This window comes from Eleutherodactylus coqui, chromosome 13, assembly GCF_035609145.1.
Source record: "Eleutherodactylus coqui strain aEleCoq1 chromosome 13, aEleCoq1.hap1, whole genome shotgun sequence".
Classification (NCBI taxonomy): domain Eukaryota; kingdom Metazoa; phylum Chordata; class Amphibia; order Anura; family Eleutherodactylidae; genus Eleutherodactylus; species Eleutherodactylus coqui.
The window spans coordinates 123,648,800-123,670,067 of record NC_089849.1 but is presented as its reverse complement, the minus strand read 5'-3'; the positions used below and the strand labels follow the sequence as shown (position 1 = coordinate 123,670,067).

Genomic DNA, 21,268 nt, shown 5'->3' with positions numbered 1-21,268 from the left:
TTTGTGATGTAATAAAAGTTGCAACCTTTATCATTTGTATATATGTGTATATATATATATATAATTTACAAAAGAAAGACAGTTATTTAGCACTATGCTCAATTATCACTTAATTTGAATTTTTTAACCCTTCCATAGTCTTACTCTCTTTAAAACTGTATCCGGACCCAAGTCTTGCTCCTGAAAGCAAAACAACGCATATAATTTTTAACTTTTAATTGAAATTTTATACAATAAATGATACAAAATTATAAAATAAAATTATATACACTCTAACCACGAGCTACTACTACTAGTCTGCAGATTTTTCACATACAATAAAACCCAAAATGAAGTTAACAGAAATATATATTTACAAAAAATATATAAACTAAAAACTTGTGCATCTAAAATGTTTTCAACAACATTTGTAGGGTTTCAGAATTTGCATGTGAAAATTAGAAGGTTAATGGTGAGAAGACTATTGTGACTTGGGCCGTGATGTACTGTAAGAGGAGCGAGTGGATGGAGAAGAGGACATGGAAACACAGGCAGTAAGGCAAGATTGAGGAGTAGACATAGGGACATGGTCAAAAGATCTGGAAGAGGAGAGAGGAATATTAGAAGATGATAATGAGGAGTTATATGAGACACCATAGGCATAACTGGGTTGGGAGGAAGAGTCCTGGGTATACCTTCTGGAAGAATGTGAATTGTACGAGGGGAGCCGTGAAAAAGAATGTGAAGAACATGGTGGGGACTGGGGGTATGAATTTGGGGTGGCCTCAGAGGAAGCCGAGAGACTATAATGGGGTTGACTTGCTGATTGACAGGCAGGTAATGAGTCTGTGAACTCTATATCCATAGTTGGTGCTATGCTAGAAGGACGGGCCAGCTTCACTTGGTCTAGTAAACCAAGGACCTTCTCAGGATCATTGGGGGGAATACAGGCCTCAATGAGGGTCTGAATGCTGGATCGCAGCCACAGCCTCCATCGCTCTGGGACTTTTCGGATATAACTTCCCAGGCTGCGGACAAATGCGTCCTCTGAGTCTTCTTCAATATTTCTTTGCAAGTAGGCCAGTACCTGAGTATCAATTGTATCCTCACTAGCTGAGCTAGAGCTGGTCTTCTTGTCTTTCCATCCCCCAAACTGAAGTGGTAAAACTCTTTGGGAGACCAATGTGGCAGTGCTGGTGGTGGGTGGCTCTTCAGAGCACATCGATCTACCTCCATCATTAGGATCTGATGCCCCTCCTGCTGGAGTTGCTGCTGGTACGTCTAGTTCAGACTCCTCCAGCTGATGCTCCTGGGCTGTCTGGACATCTGCTTCTCCTCCATTAGCATTCGCTCTGTAATATCAAAAACATGTACATTTCAAAAGCTTTTGCAAACAACAAGTAAGAAGAAGAGATGGACAAAAACATTTGTGACGGGAAAAAGGATTTACGGCCGAAGATCCAAGACAGGCATCAGAAACATTAGTTCTTCTAGATAGATGTATGGTCTCTTGCTGGGGGGAGCTGACCCATTCTGACCCTCTCGTTGCACAATCTCCCTGCGAAATTGGTCTCGAGCACTACGCCATCTCCTTCGGACATCATTATCTACAAATAGGAACACAAAACTAAGAACAATTAAAAACTTTAACGCTGTACTGGAATCCAACATTTTACATGCAACTACAGATGTGTTCACTCTTAAAGCGTACCTACACTTTCAGAAGCCTTTTTAGAACAAGCTGCCATGTGTATTATAAGGCTTGTTGGAAGGTTGGACATTGACTTTTAGGGAAGTTGGTTTCCAATAGGAGGTGCAACAGAAGCAGAATACCATTTCCCATTTGCATACCAAATTTACCAGATGAGCATTGCATGGCCTTATAATTCTTCTCATGCCTACTAGGTGGTCTACAGAAGTAGAAATTTTACACCTTCTGACTCGCATCAAAAGCCTTTCACCCAGGCAGCCAGAAACCTTCTGTACATTGATGAGAGGCAAACATATACATAGTTATCTTTCCTTTCTGGAGAAGATTCTGGTTTTGGCTTATATTTCTTGCCATGCTACAAGACCTGTTAGAAGGTAGGACATTGACTTCTAAAGGAAGCTGCCTTCCAATAGGTGGCATTGCAAGAGGCAGCACACCATTTTCCTTCATACGTTTTCACCAGTTTTCCCCTCTGCAGGCTCTATATCTCATTCTTAGTTTTCTGTGAACTGGTGGGTGGAGACCAGCGCTATATACTGCACATGGAGAAAACATCAGATTTCCCATTTCTCTGTAGCACACACAGAGAAACACGACAGAGGATATTATACACCAGTTCTGAATGGTGCAGAAGTGATTTCAGAGGCTGTAACACAACAAATCACACACCATTAGCTCCAGCAACAATTCTGTGAGTCTCAGCTTCACTTTCCCTCCCCTCTCCAGAGACTTCTAAGGGCATCATAAATCATTACTTATCTCCACTTCCTGTGTTACTTGAGACAGATTTCACAAAGCAACAGACAAGTTGTTTTAATGCATGGTAACCGTTTAAAGGGGTTGTCCCGCGGCAGCAAGTGGGTCTATACACTTCTGTATGGCCATATTAATGCACTTTGTAATGTACATTGTGCATTAATTATGAGCCATACAGAAGTTATAAGAAGTTTTTCACTTACCTGTTCCGTTGCTGGCGTCCTCGTTTCCATGGAGCCGTCTAATTTTCGGCATCTAATGGCCAAATTAGACGCGCTTGCGCAGTCCGGGTCTTCTTCTTTTCTCAATGGGGCCGCTCGTGCAGGATGCCGGCTCCGTGTAGCTCCGCCCCGTCACGTGCCGATTCCAGCCAATCAGGAGGCTGGAATCGGCAATGGACCGCACAGAAGCCCTGCGGTCCACTGAGGGAGAAGATCCCGGCGGCCATCTTCAGCAGGTAAGTAAGAAGTCACCGGAGCGCGGGGATTCAGGTAAGCGCTGTGCGGTGTTCTTTTTTAACCCCTGCATCGGGGTTGTCTCGCGCCGAACGGGGGGGGGGGGGTTGAAAAAAAAAAAAAAACGTTTTGGCGCGGGACAACCCCTTTAACTCAGCTTGAATTCTGTTAAATTATACAGCTTGCCTTGAAACAAATTCGGTACTTTTTTTTTTGACATCCAGTGGGAAAAAAAAATTACATTACCGTATATGGGAGCTTATGGCTGACACATGGCATTTGTCGCAGCTATTAAGTTTTAAAAAAAGTATACATTAAAACATACTTTTAACATCGCCGGCTATAGCTGACGGATGGCATTTGTTGAGGCATCTGTTAAACATCTTTTTTTCCCAATATACTCCAATATTTCCCAATACCTCGCACCATACATCTGGGGATATGCTGCATTTAGAGACAAGTTAAAGCATAACCGAACATTTAAGGGCTCCTGTCTACGAGCGGAGAACCATTGCGATTCTCAGCTCGCGGTCGGCAATTCGCAGCCTAAAGTTTTTTAAATAAATTAATAGTATAATCAATTTAATGCCTCTCCAGTTTATGACAAGCTCTGTTCCTTCTGCAGGAAAAGGACATTACAGTCTTGGACAAACAGAGCTCCTTCTACCTTAAACGACTGTAGCTTTAGTTCTAACAGTGCAATTGACATGCCTTTTGTGTCATTTTAAAGCAAAGATTAAAGAACCAAATGCATATCAGTAGCACTGATAGAACCAGAACTACAGCCATTTGAAGTGGGGTTGGGAATACTGAATTTACAGCTGTAACTTTCCAGTCAGTGTGCAAAGCAGAAAGGTAAGGGAGAGAGGGCACGCAGGCAGCAGAGTAGAGCTGTGATTCTTGTGTATATCTCCCTATTCCTGGTGAGGAGTGACAAATTATTTTTCATGACATCACCCCCCCATCAGAGAACATATTTGCTCTCCAATTGTCACATATGGGGATCTTTTTTTCAGAAAAGGAGTGAAAATATGAGGACTTATCTACTCACTCAACTATATCGTTGAGATACCACAGTCAACACTGACTACAGCATCTGCAGGGTTTAAAGTTTTTACAGAAAAGTTTAAGAAAAACCTCTCCCTCTTATACCAGGCTTTAAATATTGAAAAAAGAACCCTACACATACCTGCCATCAGCACATCTACAGGGACCCAGATTGTAAAACCTTACATTATTTAGTCATATGTAACTACAACCTAAAACAAGCCCTCATACAGCTCTGGTCCTGGAATGCAGTGCTACACAAAGTCTTTCTTAATGCGGACTTTGACATGGCTTTAATGCGGATTTTCTGCACCATTTCCGCTCCGTGTGAATGTGCGCTACAAAGGTCTTCATAAACTCTGCATATTACAGAATTACAGGGCGACATAGATAATGGTGACGTGTGCACTGTGGTAAAAACCGCATATACTGACCAAGGATCCCTTTGTCTCTGCTATCAAGGCAGTCCCAGTCGGGGTACAGATGGCAGCACACAGATGACCACGCAGCGGTCTTCTTCTGCCGGTCGCTGTATCCTCGGTCTGAGGGGTCCCACAGCTCAGGATGACTTTTCACTGCAGAAATTAGTTCCTTGACTTTCAGCTCCATCCTCCTGAGGCGAGGAATCTTTGCAGTCTGACTCTCTATGAAACAAAGGGGATAGCTGGTGGCCTGTTTCCTGCTCCTGTAGCGCCGACCGGCCACTAAAGGAAGAGAACAGATCAAATTAAAGGACAAGTATTGCTAGATTGTTTTCCTTTTTATAACCAGATAGTGAAACATTCAATGTCGTTAATCTGTTTTTATTTTATGATTGTGGATTAAAACAAACTATTTTCTGTACTTGACAATGACAGCTGCCATCTTCCCTGAGCTGCTGTTAGAGAAGCTTTACAGCAGCTTTATGGGCTATGGACACAATGGATAGAAAGGGAACCATTGTCTTCTAAGTGACAGTGTTTTCGGCATGAGGTCATTAAGCAGGGAGGGGGAAGAGATAAGCCGTGACTCTCACCCATTACGAATGATAGATCCCCTATTATCTCTGTATACAGTATGTCATTAACAACTATCTTCCACATTGGGAAGAACAAAAAGTCCTGGAAGTGATGCTGTGGCCCCCACTGATCTCACATCATCCAGTCTGTCTGGGAATACATGAAGAGACAGAAGGATTGGAGCGAGCCGACATCCATAGAAGATCTGGGCTTAGTTCTCCAAGAAGTCTGGAACAACCTCCCTGCCGAGTGCTTTCAAAAACTGTGTGCAAGTGTACTACTAAGAAGAACTGTTGCGGTTTTGAAAGTAAAGGGCGATCAAACCAAATATTGATGCAATTTAGATTTTCTTCATTCTTTTTAAATTATGTTAATTTATAAAAATAGACTATTAACACTTCTAGTTTTGAAAGCATTCTTCTTTTGCAGCCTGTTTACACATCTGCCTAAAACCTTTGCACAGTCCTGTCAGTGTAATACTGCCTGTAATAGCGAGATGACAACTGAACAGGACAGAAGTATCAGCCTATTAGGCTGAGCGGTCAATAGGAAACTGCAGAATTTTAGAAGATTTTAACCCCTTAATGATGCGGCCATTTTTCTTTTTCCATTTTCACTTTTTCCTCCCCCCTTTAAAACAATCGTTACTCCCTTATTTCTCCATCGACGTCGCTGTATGAGGGCTTGTTGTTTTTTGCGAGACGAGTTGTATTTTTCAATGGTGCTATTTAAAGTACCATATAATGTACTGAAAAACGTAAAAAAAATAGTAAGTGGAGTAAAGCGTCTTGCTTCTACGGCGCACAAACGACAACAAAAACGACATGATAACTTTATTCTACGGGTCGGTACGATTGCTATGATACCAAACTTGTATAGTTTTTGTTTTTTACTATACTCTTTTTTTTTTTTTCAAATACATTACATTTTTTCAATTATTTTCTGCCGTCATTTTGTGCGCTATAACTTTTTTATTTTTCCGTCAACATAGTTGAGCAAGGTCTCATTTTTTGCGGGATGTCCTGTAGTTTACGATGGTACCATTGCGGAATACATACGACCTTTTGATCGCTTTTTATTACGCTTTTTTCTGGGAGACAGGGTAACTAAAAAAGTGCATTTCTGGCGTTCTTTTTTTTTTTTCCGGACGACGTTCACCGTGCGGGAAAAATAATGCACTACTTTGATAGTTCGGGCTTTTACGGACGCAGCGATACCAAATAAATATTTTTAATTTATTATTTCGATTTTTAATAATAGATATGGCAAAAGGGGGGTGATTTAAACTTTTACAACTTTTTTTTTTTTTTTCAATTAAAAAAACTTTATTGATTTTTTTTTTTACATTACTTTGAAGTCCCCCTGGGGGACTTTAAGATGCGATGCTTTGATCGCTTCTGCAGTATGACGTAATGCTATAGCATTACGTCATACTGCTTTTTGACAGGTAGTCTATCAAGCCACCCTGTGTGGATGGCTTGATAGGCAGTCTGTTAAGGCAGCTCTGGGGTCTTTCATTAGGCCCCCGGCTGCCATGACACCTGCACGGCTCCCCTGATATCACCGCGGGGGGGCCGTGTGGGACCCCCGAACATCGTTCGGGGGATTTAAATGCTGCTGTCAGAACTGACAGCGGCATTTAAATGGTTAATAGCCGCTCGCGGCTGCTTGCGGCTATTGCCCGCGGGTGTCAGCTGTTATAAACAGCTGACGCCCGCACTGTATGAAGAGAGGTTGCATTGCAATCTCTTTTCATACATACCCCGCAGCCACAGGACGTACCGGTACGTCCTTGGTCGTGAAGGGGGTTAAAATGTAAAACACTGAAAATTTAAAAAAAAAGTTGAATAAAACTTGATTTATAGAATTAGCCATTCTTTGATGACACATTTCCTTTAACCAGTTCCTGGTTGCCTGTAGACTATGGATGTCTATGTGGCTCAGGAGGAGGTAAAATGTCAGGCCAGGAAGTGCTTAGGCAGCCGCATATTTTCTTCAGGCTACATTGAGGGGTATAGGCTAAACATGGCTGTACGAATTGACGCATTGACCAACACCGATTCCATCTGCAGAACCTTGAGGCCCACAAGAAATACGGTTCTGTGATCCAGGTCTAACCGAGACTAATGGCTCCTTCCTGTACTGCGGTGAAGAGCAGGAGACTGTTCTAGGGACTCCATGCACAGAACATAAAACTCGTTCTTGCACTAGGTGGTTTTTACCTGGGCTGGTATTTTTGGGAACCTCCTCCTCTTCAATGGTCACAGGTATTACCACCTTCTCCTCTTGCACCTCTTCCTTAACAATAATCTCAAAATCACTGAAATGTTCACCCTAAATGTTTATTTAAAAAAAAAACAAAAAAACGTGAAAGTGAGTGATGAATTATACACATCAATCTCTATTACTGCTCCCCAAGCAGCGACACTCAAGACCCCAACTACAATATGAAATATATATATATATATATATATATATATATACACACATATATGACATACACATCGCACAGCTATATCACACAGCACTTGACATTCAATCACAATGGGGCTCTCAATTTTTAGGAAACTCGTATCTGGAGGAACATACAAACCGCATGCAGATGTTGTCCTTTGATATTTTGAACCCAGGACCCCAGCTCCGCAAGGAAAGAAAGCCAAGCACTAAGCCGTGGCGCTGCCTGGTGCAAACCGATAGCAGATGTACATGAAAAATCTGATGGCCATTAGGATCATTGTTGGGTGATGTAGATGAAAAGTCAGTCATTTCAAACCACAAACTTGCATCCCATCAATGAAAGTTCAGACTGGGCCACAGATCATAGCAAAGCGTGATCAGCCGTGGTTTTAACTTACTAAAGCCAAAGCCAGAGTCTTCTCCCAAAAGAAAAATAAGCATAGGCAGAAACTTTCAGAGTTTTTGCCCCTCATCAGTGTGCATGGATGGCCTTAGTAGACTCCTCACACCTACTAGATGCTTGACGTAAGGAGACACTTTACCCCTCCCGATCGTCTAACAGACCCCACACCCAGCAACCTACTGCACACTGATGAGGGGCAAAAGCCCTGAAACAGTCTGTCTGTACACGGCTATCTTTTGGTTCTGGAGAAGACTCTGGCTTTGACTTACATCTGGACTTGCTTCTTCTTGCACAGCAGTTGAATCTGTGACCCAATTTTGGACACAGTTTTTAACAGCAATGTGCCGGCCTCCCTTCTCCCGCTCCAACAGCATTGTGCCGGCCTCATTTCACCCGCTCCAACAGCAATGTGCAGGTCTCCCTGCTCCCGCTCCGCCAACAGCAATGTGCCGGCCTCCCTTCTCCCGCTCCGCCAACAGCAATGTGCCGGACTCCCTTCTCCCGCTCCGCCAACAGCAATGTGCCGGACTCCCTTCTCCTGCTCCGCCAACAGCAATGTGCCGGACTCCCTTCTCCCGCTCCGCCAACAGCAATGTGCCGGACTCCCTTCTCCCGCTCCGCCAACAGCAATGTGCCGGACTCCCTTCTCCCGCTCCGCCAACAGCAATGTGCCGGCCTCCCTTCTCCCGCTCCGCCAACAGCAATGTGCCGGACTCCCTTCTCCCGCTCCGCCAACAGCAATGTGCCGGCCTCCCTTCTCCCGCTCCGCCAACAGCAATGTGCCGGACTCCCTTCTCCCGCTCCGCCAACAGCAATGTGCCGGCCTCCCTTCTCCCGCTCCGCCAACAGCAATGTGCCGGCCTCCCTTCTCCCGCTCCGCCAACAGCAATGTGCAGGCCTCCCTTCTCCCGCTCCGCCAACAGCAATGTGCCAGCCTCCCTTCTCCTGCTCCGCCAACAGCAATGTGCAGGCCTCCCTTCTCCTGCTCCGCCAACAGCAATGTGCAGGCCTCCCTTCTCCCGCTCCGCCAACAGCAATGTGCCGGACTCCCTTCTCCTGCTCCGCCAACAGCAATGTGCCGGACTCCCTTCTCCCGCTTCGCCAACAGCAATGTGCCGGACTCCCTTCTCCCGCTCCGCCAACAGCAATGTGCCGGACTCCCTTCTCCCGCTCCGCCAACAGCAATGTGCCGGACTCCCTTCTCCCGCTCCGCCAACAGCAATGTGCCGGCCTCCCTTCTCCCGCTCCGCCAACAGCAATGTGCCGGACTCCCTTCTCCCGCTCCGCCAACAGCAATGTGCCGGCCTCCCTTCTCCCGCTCCGCCAACAGCAATGTGCCGGACTCCCTTCTCCCGCTCCGCCAACAGCAATGTGCCGGCCTCCCTTCTCCCGCTCCGCCAACAGCAATGTGCCGGCCTCCCTTCTCCCGCTCCGCCAACAGCAATGTGCAGGCCTCCCTTCTCCCGCTCCGCCAACAGCAATGTGCCAGCCTCCCTTCTCCTGCTCCGCCAACAGCAATGTGCAGGCCTCCCTTCTCCTGCTCCGCCAACAGCAATGTGCAGGCCTCCCTTCTCCCGCTCCGCCAACAGCAATGTGCCGGCCTCCCTTCTCCCGCTCTGCCAACAGCAATGTGCCGGCCTCCCTTCTCCCGCTCCGCCAACAGCAATGTGCCGGCCTCCCTTCTCCCGCTCCGCCAACAGCAAAGTGTCCAGGCCTCCCTTCTCCCGCTCCGCCAACAGCAATGTGCCGGCCTCCCTTCTCCCGCTCCGCCAACAGCAAAGTGTCCAGGCCTCCCTTCTCCCGCTCCGCCAACAGCAATGTGCCGGCCTCCCTTCTCCCGCTCCGCCAACAGCAATGTGCCAGCCTCCCTTCTCCCGCTCCGCCAACAGCAATGTGCCGAACTCCCTTCTCCCACTCCCCTAACAGCAATGTGCCGGCCTCCCTGCCCCTCTCCCGCTCCGCCAACAGCAATGTGTGGACCTGATTATCTTTCCCATTCCTGCAGCATCTGCTGCCACCACTGCCTTTTTGTATTGTTCCCAGGAATTAATTTTTTTACAAAGAAAATCAATTACTTTCCTACACAAAGTTGGTCACTGTGACTTTCTGGACTGTACACTGGGAGATGCATGTGCAGCCTCTCTCACAGTCCCCTCTCTGCATCGGCTGCATTAGAGTACATTTCCGATAGTACTTTCCCCTGGCGCCTTCTCCACATTCAGCTGATATTGGAGGTCAGCCAAACTTCTCCAGTCTGCGGTTAGTTTACAGGAGGAGAAGAGAAAGAGAATGCATGACGAACAAAGGTGTTACAGCACCCTGGTTGGGAATCACTGGTGTAGTGGTTGGACAGAAAAAAAATGGAATGTGACTGCTAGATTAAAGGGGTTGTCCCGAGGCAGCAAGTGGGTCTATACACTTCTGCATGGCCATAATAATGCACTTTGTAATGTACATTGTGCATTAATTATGAGCCATACAGAAGTTATAAAAAGTTTTATACTTACCTGCTCCGTTGCTAGCGTCCTCGTCTCCATGGAGCCGACTAATTTTTGGCCTCCGATGGCCAAATTAGCCGCGCTTGCGCAGTCCGGGTCTTCAGCAGTCTTCTATGGAGCCGCTCGTACCAGAGAGCGGCTCCGTGTAGCTCCGCCCCGTCACGTGCCGATTCCAGCCAATCAGGAGGCTGGAATCGGCAGTGGACCGCACAGAAGAGCTGCGGTCCACGAAGGTAGAAGATCCCGGCGGCCATCTTCAGCAGGTGAGTATGAAGACGCCGGACCGCCGGGATTCAGGTAAGCGCTGTGCGGGTGGTTTTTTTAACCCCTGCATCGGGGTTGTCTCGCGCCGAACGGGGGGGGGGGGGTTAAAAAAAAAAAAAAACCCGTTTCGGCGCGGGACAACCCCTTTAAGGATGGATTGGAGAGAGTTTACTTAAAGGGGTTGTCTCGAGGAAGCAGTGAAATTTTTTTTTTTGCCCAGTCCCCCTAATTAAGCATACATTACTAAGCCCCCCTGTAGATGACTTTTCTAGCTGGTTTGTACTTACAGTTCCAGCGTTTCAGCAACTTATAAAAAGTTTCCCCAAGATGGCCGCCGGCTCTTTTCCCGTCGCTTGCTGTAGCCCGACGTGTGCGCTCCCGAGACGCTACCAGCTGTGTCTCCCTGACAACCAGACGCCCCGCAGCCGCCGACCGGACCCCGGGATTGAACGCGGCCGACCAATCACCCACCGCCAGGCAGCAGGTAACCGGCGCTAGGCCCCGGCGCCACAGCGCTAGGCCCCGGCGCCACAGCGCTAGGCCCCGGGGCCACAGCGCTAGGCCCCGGGGCCACAGCGCTAGGCCCCGGGGCCACAGCGCTAGGCCCCGGGGCCACAGCGCTAGGCCCCGGGGCCACCCCCATCAGTCCGTCACCCATTACTTACCTGGGCGCCTGGGCTGGGCGGCTCTGCTGGGCGGCTTCTCGGCACGGCTGGGCGGCTCTGCACCTTCCTCTAAGAGAGGATGGTAGCAGAATGGCCGCTCCAGCGCGCTCCCGAGAAGATACAGCTCGTCTGCGCATGCGCAGAAGAGCTGTAGCGGCTAGCAGGCTGAAGTGGCTCGTGCTCAGAGCAGAAGACCGGACTGCGCAAGCGCGTCTAAAAAAGCAAGCCGCCAGCGAATTAGACGGAACCATGGAGACAAGGACGCTAGCAACGGAGCAGGTAAGTGAATAACTTCTGTATGGCTCATATTTAATGCACGATGTATATTACAAAGTGCATTAATATGGCCATACAGAAGTGTATAACCCCACTTGCTGCCGCGAGACAACCCCTTTAAGGGGATGACCGATCACTAGTGAGTTTCAGTAGTCAAGACAAGAAAGGATGAGAGCAACAATAAGATTTAGCAGTTTCTATAGTAAGAACAGAGTGGGTTCTGGAGAAGTTTTTGAGGTGGTCGGTACTTCTTAAAATTATCCTTAACCCCTTAGTGACCAAAGCCTGTTTGCGCCTTAATGAACAGGCCAAATTTTGAAAATCTGACTTGTGTCACTTTAACATGGAATAACACCGTAAAGGTTTTGCATATCCAAGTGATTCTGACAGTGTTTTTTCGCCACATGTTGTACTTCATTTGTACCTGGTTGTCTTGTAGGATGCTGTGATCTTCTTGGGAATAGGGAGGACTTGGGAAATTCTCTGATGTGTTTCTCCTGCTGGAACCACCTGAAAATACATAAATGCATATATTTTTAACCCACCATCTACATATAATATGCATTATCTATATATCTTAATTGTTGATGCACCGTGAAGCTAGAATATATATATATACACATCATCGGCTTTAGTGGCAATGAGACTGGGCCGGCACTTTGTCAGGGATTGTAATGATCAGCTCTCAGCTAATGACCGGAAATACTGAGACCGGAATCAGAGTACACATATCTGGACTTGTTATACATAGCAGGGTGCGAAAATATTATATATATACACACTGAAAATGTAAAAAAATTAAGGACATTTGAATTTTATACTATTTCTGCCTATTGTATGTAAATCGGAACATTAAAAAAGGACAGGCATCATAAGAATGTTCAATCTATGCCATAAATAAAAATAATAAGGCCTTCCTGCTGACGTAAGGCTTCCAGTCATCCTGAGTTTTCTCGCAAACCTTGTGCTACAGACAGCGACAACAAGATGATCACCAAGCTGCAGCAGCAAGTTTATGAGACTTCACAGGCTGACCGCAGCGAGACCCACAGCCGCCAACAGGGGGCGAGTGTGAGCTGCACTGTTATTTTTCACCATGAGAGACCATTAGTTTACATAACTCAGACAACCCTTTAAATAAAAGTTCACATAAACAAAAACCACAGCAAGTATTCTCTAAGGCCTCATGTCCACGGGGAAAATCAGGCCCGCTACGGATTCTCCATGGAGAATCTGCAGCGGGTCCCTCCTGCCCCGCGGACATAAGCGCTGAAAATAGGAATAAATCAGAATTAACTTACCTCTCACACGCTCCAGATACTTCCTTCGCTGCGGCGTCATCTTCTCTTGTCGCGGCCGGATCTTCTTTCTTCGGCTCGGCGGATGTGCATGATGACGTCGGTGACGTGCCCCGCGCATGCGTCGGGCCGAAGCAAAATGATCCGGCCGCGACTGAGAGAAGATGGCGCCGCGGCGAAGAGAAGAACCGGAGCGTGTGAGTAAAATCAGATTTTTGTGTCCCGCGGATCCGGACGGCTTCCATAGGCTCCAATAGAAGCCCGCGGGAGCCGTCCCCGTGGGAGACCCGCATGAAAATGGAGCATGGTCCAGATATTTTCATGCTCCATTTTTTTTAAAATCACTTTTATTGACGATCCGCGGGTATTTATCTACCCCGCGGGTGGTCAATGCATCCCTATGGGGTGCGGATCCGCGGGCAGGAGAAGAGTTAAAATCCGCTGCGGATTTTAATTCTTATTTTGCCCGTGGACATGAGCCCTAAGAGTGAAACTTAGCCGCACACCTTACCTATTCCTCCTCATCCCTCATGTTCGGCTTGGCCAAGCTTGCCTATGTTCTCAATAGGGGGAGGGGAATAGGCTGCTCCTAGAAGTCTCTGACAGTGGCTTATCTCCCAGAAGACTGAAGGATCAGGTATGTTGAAACCTAAAAAGGCCCTTATTTCCAATAACATTGTCACTGAGAGAGAAACAGGCCACCCTCATATAATGTACAGACCATGGTGCGCCAGTCTAGCTGAATCGGGTATATTGGCTAACATTGATCTAACTTCTATGGCCACTTTAAGAGCTATGTCACTTCAATCACACCACAGTACAGCACAGGTTTACCTTTAGGTTTACCAATATGATGGTTCGGAGGCGATCGTGAGGCATTGTGATTTTCCTCTGATTTTCGACTTTTTGATGAATTCCTCTTACTAGATTTACCTGTAGGAAACAAACGCACTGTCAGTGAAAACTTATATAGAGATTGCCCCACGAAAAACACTTTTTATAGTCCAATCTAACTCCTAATTATAAACATGTCCTTAAATGTTATGTAAGAATAGCGCCACCTGCTGTATCTATTGTGTCCACCTCAGTAATTGCCCCAAGGTGGTCACACCCGCTCAGCGCTGCTGCGCTCTGGTTCTACGGAGGGCTCCCTGAGCGGGTGATAAGAGGTGTGACCACTTACTGAGGTGGGGCGGACTATTCTAACATCACTCCTCGGATATCTGGGGATAGAAACATTGTTTGATTTAGTGTAAATACAAAAACTGTATATAATTCTGGGCTGGATTTAACTAGAAACAATATTTCCGTGAAGGTCACCTGACGTGTATCTGGGTGTTCCCCAAAGCTAATCTCCCCCCATTTGCAGTCAATGAAAGTCTTCTCTTACTTGGCGACTTGAGAGGCTTGTGCTTCTCCATACTGATGTCTGTGTGTTTCTAAGTATTCCCACTCTTCCATGGAGAAAAGGCCCGTCTCATCCTGCCCCCTTCCACACAAAGGATAATAGAGTCATCATGCGGATCAGTACCCCTTGTATCACTGTACAGTGACCCAGCATTCCCAGCAGCGCTCACCTCTGCAGTCATCTAGGCTCCTCGGCTCATTGTGCGACGGCTCCGGCTTTATCCTTCTGGCAAACATGGAACAACAAAAGCACATCATAGGGCTCCCATAAGAACATTATATGTATGTACCACATGGCGTACCTGCTGCGTGCCGACAAAGACTATCTTAGTATGTATGGGGGCGTAATAAGCGCCAAGATATTGCATGCTGCCATCTTTTTGGCGTGCCATGTGTGAGAAGCACAAATGAAAGGGATGTCAAATGTATTACCGCATAATAAACAGTAAAAACCCCACTTGTGTGGGAAAGTCCCCGACAGAACAGTTCATACATAACTCAACATTGTCAAAGATGTTAAAGGGGTTGTCCCGCGGCAGCAAGTGGGTCTATACACTTCTGTATGGCCATATTAATGCACTTTGTAATGTACATTGTGCATTAATTATGAGCCATACAGAAGTTATCAGAAGTTTTTCACTTACCTGTTCCGTTGCTAGCGTCCCCGTCTCCATGGTTGCCGCCTAATTTTCGGCGTCTAATGGCCAAATTAGACGCGCTTGCGCAGTCCGGGTCTTCTTCTTATCTCAATGGGGCTCCGTGTAGCTCCGCCCCGTCACGTGCCGATTCCAGCCAATCAGGAGGCTGGAATCGGCAATGGACCGCACAGGAGCCCTGCGGTCCACCGAGGGAGAAGAATCCGGCGGCCATCTTCAACCGGTAAGTAAGAAGTCACCGGAGCGCGGGGATTCAGGTAAGCGCTGTGCGGTTTTTTTTTTTAAGTCCCTGCATCGGGTTTGTCTCGCGCCGAACGGGGGGGGGGGGGGGGGGGGGGGGGGGGGTTTGAAAAAAAAAAAAAACCCGTTTCGGCGCGGGACAACCCCTTTAATGTGATTTAACTATGCATTTTTTTTCTCGTGTCGCAATGTGAGTTGCTGTTTTGTTTTTGATTATAAAAAATTGTAATAAAAAAGAGTTTTGAAGAAGAAAAAAAAAGCACAGTTCATACATAAACCGCCATGAATAAAGATAGACAAAATGAAATAAGGACTTTTACTGGACCCCGAGGAATCAGTACCCAATCTAACTTATCGGCACCCATGAGAGAGGTTTAGCGTCCGGACAGGAACCTCGCGGATGTCTACAGGCGGGCGCCACCTCCTCCGTCACAGCGAGATCTGCCACTACTTCTCTAGCGTCACGTCAGCGGCCCACGGATTACCGGTAAATAATCCTGGGGGGTTTTATTACTTGGGCGTAAGGAAAACAACTTTTAAAAGTGAAGTGAAAAGGAAAAAAAAGCAAAATCCGGCCATTTTTGGGAGGGTTTTTTCCTACCTTTATACCCGGGTCAGTACGATTACTACAGACCACATTTATAGCTTTTTTTGCTGTATTACCTTTATTTTTTTTCAAAGAGATTTAATTTTTTCCATCACTTTCTGCCGCCTCCTCCTGACCACCAGGACACTTTTATTCTTACATGGACACAGTTGTGCGGGGCAGCGTGTGGTTTCTGTTGGTACCATTTTGGAATACAGACCACTTTTTGATCACTTATTTAATACATTTTTTCTTGGAGACAGGGTGACCAAAAAAAAAAAAAGGGCAATTCTGGCGTTACTTTTTTTCCGACGACGCTCTCTGTGCGGGGTAAATAACGCATTATTTTGATAAATCGGACTTTTATGGACGCAGCGATACCAAATATGTGTTTTTGTCAATTGCCATATTTATAAAGGTTTTTTTTAATTTAATTTTTTTTAAATAAAACTTTTTAAACCTTTTTTTATTTTTTTTTTAAAGTCACCAGAGGGAACAAGAACATGCGATGCTTTGATCGTTCCTGCAGTATGACGTAATGCCACAGCATTACGTCATACTACGATCTGACAGGCATTCTATCAAGCCACCTCACGGGCATGGCTTGATAGGTATTCTGCTAGGACAGCCCTGGGCCCTGGCAGCCATGACACCCGCACAGCAACCAGCGATGTCATCAGACGGAGCCTGTTGAGACCCCAGAACATCAGTCGGGGGATTTAAATGCTGCTGACAGAATTGACAGCACAATTTAAAAGGTGAACAGTTCCAATGAGCCACGCGGCTCATTGGGCAGGTTTTGGGCAGGTGCTGGCTGTAAGAAACAGCTGGCACCAGCATTGTATGGAGTGCGATCTCTCTTCATACATACCCAGACGCAGCAGGATGTAACTGTACGGCCTGTAGCGTTAAGGGGTTAATAACTAGGGAGTGTTTATAGCCTGAAGCCCTACTGAAGGCCAATCGCTCATTACCTCGGACAGCTGCCTTCCAGATGTGATGAATGTCAGTATTGTTCCCGTCTGCCCCAGATGATGAAATGGGTCTAGTGGAAGGAGCCCCCCAACCAGACGGACGGTCCGACCCTACAGAGGTGCGGCGGCAGGATCCACTAGTCCACTGTTATATCGGTTCCTCCATCTCCTCTCTTACAGCCTCGGGAGCATGGAACGTTCTTTAGGTTGATTTAAAGAAAGTAACTCCGCACCGAGGCATCGTAGGTGGGGGTGGGGGGGGTGGGGGTACAACCTCGGGACAGGCGAAGGCCGAGGCTCTGGGCTAAACCATAAAACGATAGATAGCTCGTCACGGAAGACCTCCCAAAAGAGGAACAAAAACAGATCTTAATGGTCGGGATTCCAATGGAAGCATAAAAAGCAAGAGTTAAAAAGGAGCTCGGTGGGTTCATAGAGGATATAATTAATGACCTCAGAAGATGGAACTAAATGGAAATTAACTTATTAGAGAATGAAAGGCTTGAAAAATATGACCTACAGGCCAGCGAGAGGTCAGCTACCCTATATAGGATGTGTAACCCCTGCCCGTTACACCTATGGCACATACGCCATGCAGCAAGGATGTCTATAATCATCCACAGCATATGCCATGCATGGAGCGGGCAAGGGAGCCAAACCTGCTCCATACACGGCGGGTGTGATGGCCAACACCTCCCACAACAGCTGTGATCGGAGGCCATTCTGATCCCCGCTATTTAAATGCTGTCAGTTCTGATAATGGAATTAAAAATGCCCCATTTGATTTGGACTTAAATGTCGAGAACGGCCCCTTCCAGATAATATCACGGGGTACCTCTTCCAGGTGTTATGGCAGCCTGAGGCCTTCTGAGGGCCCCCAGGGATGCCACGGTCGTTTGCCTATTAGGGACGTGCCTGGAGCACGTCTAATAGGCAGCTAGTTAAAATACAACAAAATGCAATACCATACCGTGGTTCCTTGAAAGTAAGACCTAGCCCTATAATAAGCCCTACCCTGATTTTAAGAGGTGACAGGGGACTTGAAATATAAGCCCTCCCCCAAAATATAAGCCCTAGCTACCACTACATAAAAAAAAAAAAAAAAAAAACTCACCTAGCAGGCGGCGTTTGGGTCCCTCTCGCTAGTCTCTGGCGCTCCAGCAGTCTTCTGTGTAGTCCTGAGCACTAAGAGAGCATTCTCTTCCCTGTAACAGGGCTTGAACACCTCGCCTCCAGCAAGAGATTGCTGTTATTAGATCGCGAGTGCTATGGTGATGAACCAATCACATCCGGCACGTCCAACCAATCACAGCCATTCAGTGAATGACATCATTGAATGGCTGTGATTGGCTCATCGAGCGACGGCTCTGACTGGATCACAAGCACCGTGGCTCAGCCAATCACAGCAATCTCTTGCTGGAGGCAGGGTATTGAAGCCCCGTTACCAGGAAGAGAATGTTCTCTGCCGCAGCGCCGGAGACCAGCGAGAGGGACTGCATGACGACTGCTAGATGAGTATTAAGACCCCCCCCCCCCCCCCGAAAAATAAGACACTGTGCCTCTTTTGGGGCAAAAATTAATATAAGACAGGGGCTTATTTTCGGGGAAACACGGTAGTATTGCATTATACTGTATAAGCAATCAAGGGATCGCCAGTTCCCTATGAAAACGTAAGTATTTAAAGATTTTTCACTTATAAAAATTAAAAAAAAAGTTGTAAAAAGGAAAAAAAAACACGAAACAACCCGTTTTTGCCGAGTGTCGCAACAAAGTAGACTCTAAATAAAGTCTGAGCGCCGGTGTAACATCTGTGAAGCTCCAGTTTATTTGTGTTTTTTGACAAAGGATTAATAATGTAACATTTTAATAGACAGAAATGTTCTTTTTTTGGGTCATTCCGTCTCCAAGAAAAGAATTGAATAGCAGTTAAACGTCGGCATGGAAGGAGAGCGGTTCCCACAAGATGGCATACGAAGGGCGCGGCTCAGGGGCCAAACCAACGCCACAGCAAAAGCTGGATGTGACAGCCAGGGTCCCACTCCGATGACCAGGAGCAGAGCGCTGATCCTGACCCTTACCCTTCCAGGCCGCGTTCATAGTTTACATTTAAAAGGAGGGAGGAGCTTGTTCTGTGATGTCATCGCCTGGAGGGCCCATTTGTTTACATGGCGACTGCAGGTCTAGCAGTGGCCCCCAGGTCTGCCTTGGTTGGTCTTTCGAAGAGGATAATACACTCCAGTATGGACATACTGCAGTGGAAACCTTTGTGTATGAAAGATGAACACCCATCTTACTACGACCTCCGGGGCCCCAAGACCCGACAGAAAAACAAGGCGCTGATTTTGTTTTTTGCATTGCATTTTCCTTCTCATGCATTTTGCAAGCCTCATACTTGGTCTCCAGGCTCTCCTACATTCACGTTTCCAGGTTGAAGGCTTTCCCAGCACTGATCAGCTGGTCTCTCAAGCAGGCACCCAAGCTCAGCTCCCCCTCCACTCTCAGCGCCTGTGCAGTATAACCACACCCACTCAATACTACACAGCTACATTTCCATCTCGCTCACTGCTAAGAGCTGCTGCTCTCCCCCATGCCCCGCCCTCTGTAATAGTACTTACCACTGCGAGCCCCACTGATCTGACAGGAGGAATAACCCATCAGTTGTCTCTGGCACTCCATTCCATAAGGGGGGCGGGAAGACGCGCCGGGGACGGCGGCGGGGACGGGAAGACGCGCCGGGGACGGCGGCGGGGACGGGAAGACGCGCCGGGGACGGCGGCGGGGACGGGAAGACGCGCCGGGGACGGCGGCGGGGACGGGAAGACGCGCCGGGGACGGCGGCGGGGACGGGAAGACGCGCCGGGGACGGCGGCGGGGACGGGAAGACGCGCCGGGGACGGCGGCGGGGACGGGAAGACGCGCCGGGGACGGCGGCGGGGACGGGAAGACGCGCCGGTGTGGCGGCGGGGACGGGAAGACGCGCCGGTGTGGCGGCGGGGACGGGAAGACGCGCCGGTGTGGCGGCGGGGACGGGAAGACGCGCCAGGGACGGGAGACGCTGGACCCACAGCACACGGGACGGGAAGTACAATCCACCCCCAGAACCACCCGTTTCCCCCTCCGGTCACTACGAGCCCCATAGAACATGGCAGTGTTCGCTGGTCGCCACTTTCCTCCCTTCCCCACAGGCCTCTCCCGCACAACAGCCGGGACACTCTGAGATGCTGCCCACTGCAGGGAAGAGGCGCACGGAGCCGCCGCCATCACTACCAGCAGGGCTCTCCAGCACCGGCCTGTCTGTGCAGGAGGCGCGGGGCTTACAGACACGTCCCCGCAGGAACAGCAGCTTCACCCCGGGCAGCCGCCGCCTCACTGATATACCAAGTATAACCATAACAACCTGCTGCCGTCACATCAATGTCTCCATTCTGCTTCCGCCTCTTCACGTCTCCTGGCAGCTTTCGGCCTCTGTCCTGCCGCACTTCCGGGCGGCGGCTGTCATTGGCTGATTGTTCTGCTGCGCTGCCTTATGGGAACTGTAGTTCAGCACACTGGAAGGTAAATGATTCCACATAGTCGCATGGACTTCATCTCCCATGATGCATTACTTCGTGTCTCGTTTCTCCTCTACTACTGGAGCACTAGCATTAGGCAGCACGACTACCGGGGCTGTAGTGACGGGGGGTACGACTACCGGGGCTCTAGTGACGGGGGGTACGACTACCGGGGCTCTAGTGACGGGCAGTACGTCTACCGGGGTTCTAGTGACGGGCAGTACGACTACCGGGGTTCTGGTGACGGGGGTTACGACTACCGGGGCTCTGGTGACGGGGGTTACGACTACCGGGGCTCTGGTGACGGGGGTTACGACTACCGGGGCTCTGGTGACGGGGGTTACGACTACCGGGGCTCTGGTGACGGGGGTTACGACTACCGGGGCTCTAGTGACGGGGGTTACGACTACCGGGGTTCTAGTGACGGGGGTCTGACTACCGGGGCTCTGGTGATGGGGGGGGTCTGACTACCGGGGTTCTAGTGACGGGGGTCTGACTACCGGGGCTGTAGTGACGGGGGGGGGTCTGACTACGGGGGCTGTAGTGACGGGGGGTCTGACTACGGGGGCTGTAGTGACGGGGGGTCTGACTACGGGGGCTGTAGTGACGGGGGGTCTGACTACCGGGGCTGTAGTGACGGGGGGGGGGGGGGGGGGTACGACTACCGGGGCTCTAGTGACGGGCAGTACGTCTACCGAGGTTTTAGTGCCGGGAGTACGACTATCGGGGCTGTAGTGACGGTGGTACGACTACCGGGGCTCTGGTGATTGGGGGGGGGGGGGGGGGGGGTACGACTGCTGCGGCTCTAGTGACGGGGGTTACGACTACCGGGGCTCTAGTGACGGGGGTTATGACTACCGAGATTGTAGTGACGGGGGTACGACTACCGGGGCTCTGGTGATGGGGGGGGGGGGTTCTGACTACCGCGGCTCTAGTGACGGGGGGTCTGACTACCGGGGCTCTAGTGACGGGGGGTACGACTTCCTGGGGTTCTAGTGACGGGTGTACGACTACCGGGGCTGTACGACTACCGGGGCTGTAGTGACG

At 48.7% G+C, this 21,268-nt stretch overlaps 1 protein-coding gene across 4 annotated transcripts; it reads right to left on the bottom strand.

Moving 5' to 3' along the window:
• Window positions 1-201: 201 nt before the first annotated feature.
• LOC136588093 (uncharacterized) lies at window positions 202-20,196 on the bottom strand. 4 transcript variants are annotated; one of them, XM_066587042.1, is made up of 9 exons: window positions 20,068-20,196; window positions 14,385-14,440; window positions 14,198-14,296; window positions 13,642-13,740; window positions 11,934-12,019; window positions 7,169-7,280; window positions 4,383-4,652; window positions 1,430-1,586; window positions 202-1,331 (listed from the first exon to the last, which is right to left on the bottom strand). In XM_066587042.1, exons 3-9 carry the CDS (start codon window positions 14,226-14,228, stop codon window positions 461-463), a joined length of 1,626 nt encoding a protein of 541 aa, XP_066443139.1. In that variant the 5' UTR covers window positions 14,229-14,296; window positions 14,385-14,440; window positions 20,068-20,196; the 3' UTR covers window positions 202-460. The 4 variants fall into 4 exon arrangements, with proteins under 4 accessions (XP_066443139.1, XP_066443142.1, XP_066443141.1 ...); XM_066587045.1 differs by having other exon boundaries at window positions 4,383-4,592; XM_066587044.1 differs by having other exon boundaries at window positions 14,385-14,437; window positions 20,068-20,159.
• Window positions 20,197-21,268: the final 1,072 nt, after the last annotated feature.

What these genes read in the sequence shown, in the direction of transcription:
- LOC136588093 (XM_066587042.1), bottom strand. Translation starts at nt 14,228, where the DNA reads ATGGAGAAGCACAAGCCTCTCAAGTCGCCAA. An exon ending in TCATATTGGTAAACCTAAAG is followed by an intron (nt 12,020 to 13,641) that starts GTAAACCTGTGC and finishes ATGTATTTTCAG; the next exon opens with GTGGTTCCAGCAGGAGAAAC. An exon ending in CAGAGACAAAGGGATCCTTG is followed by an intron (nt 1,587 to 4,382) that starts GTCAGTATATGC and finishes TCCTATTTGTAG; the next exon opens with ATAATGATGTCCGAAGGAGA.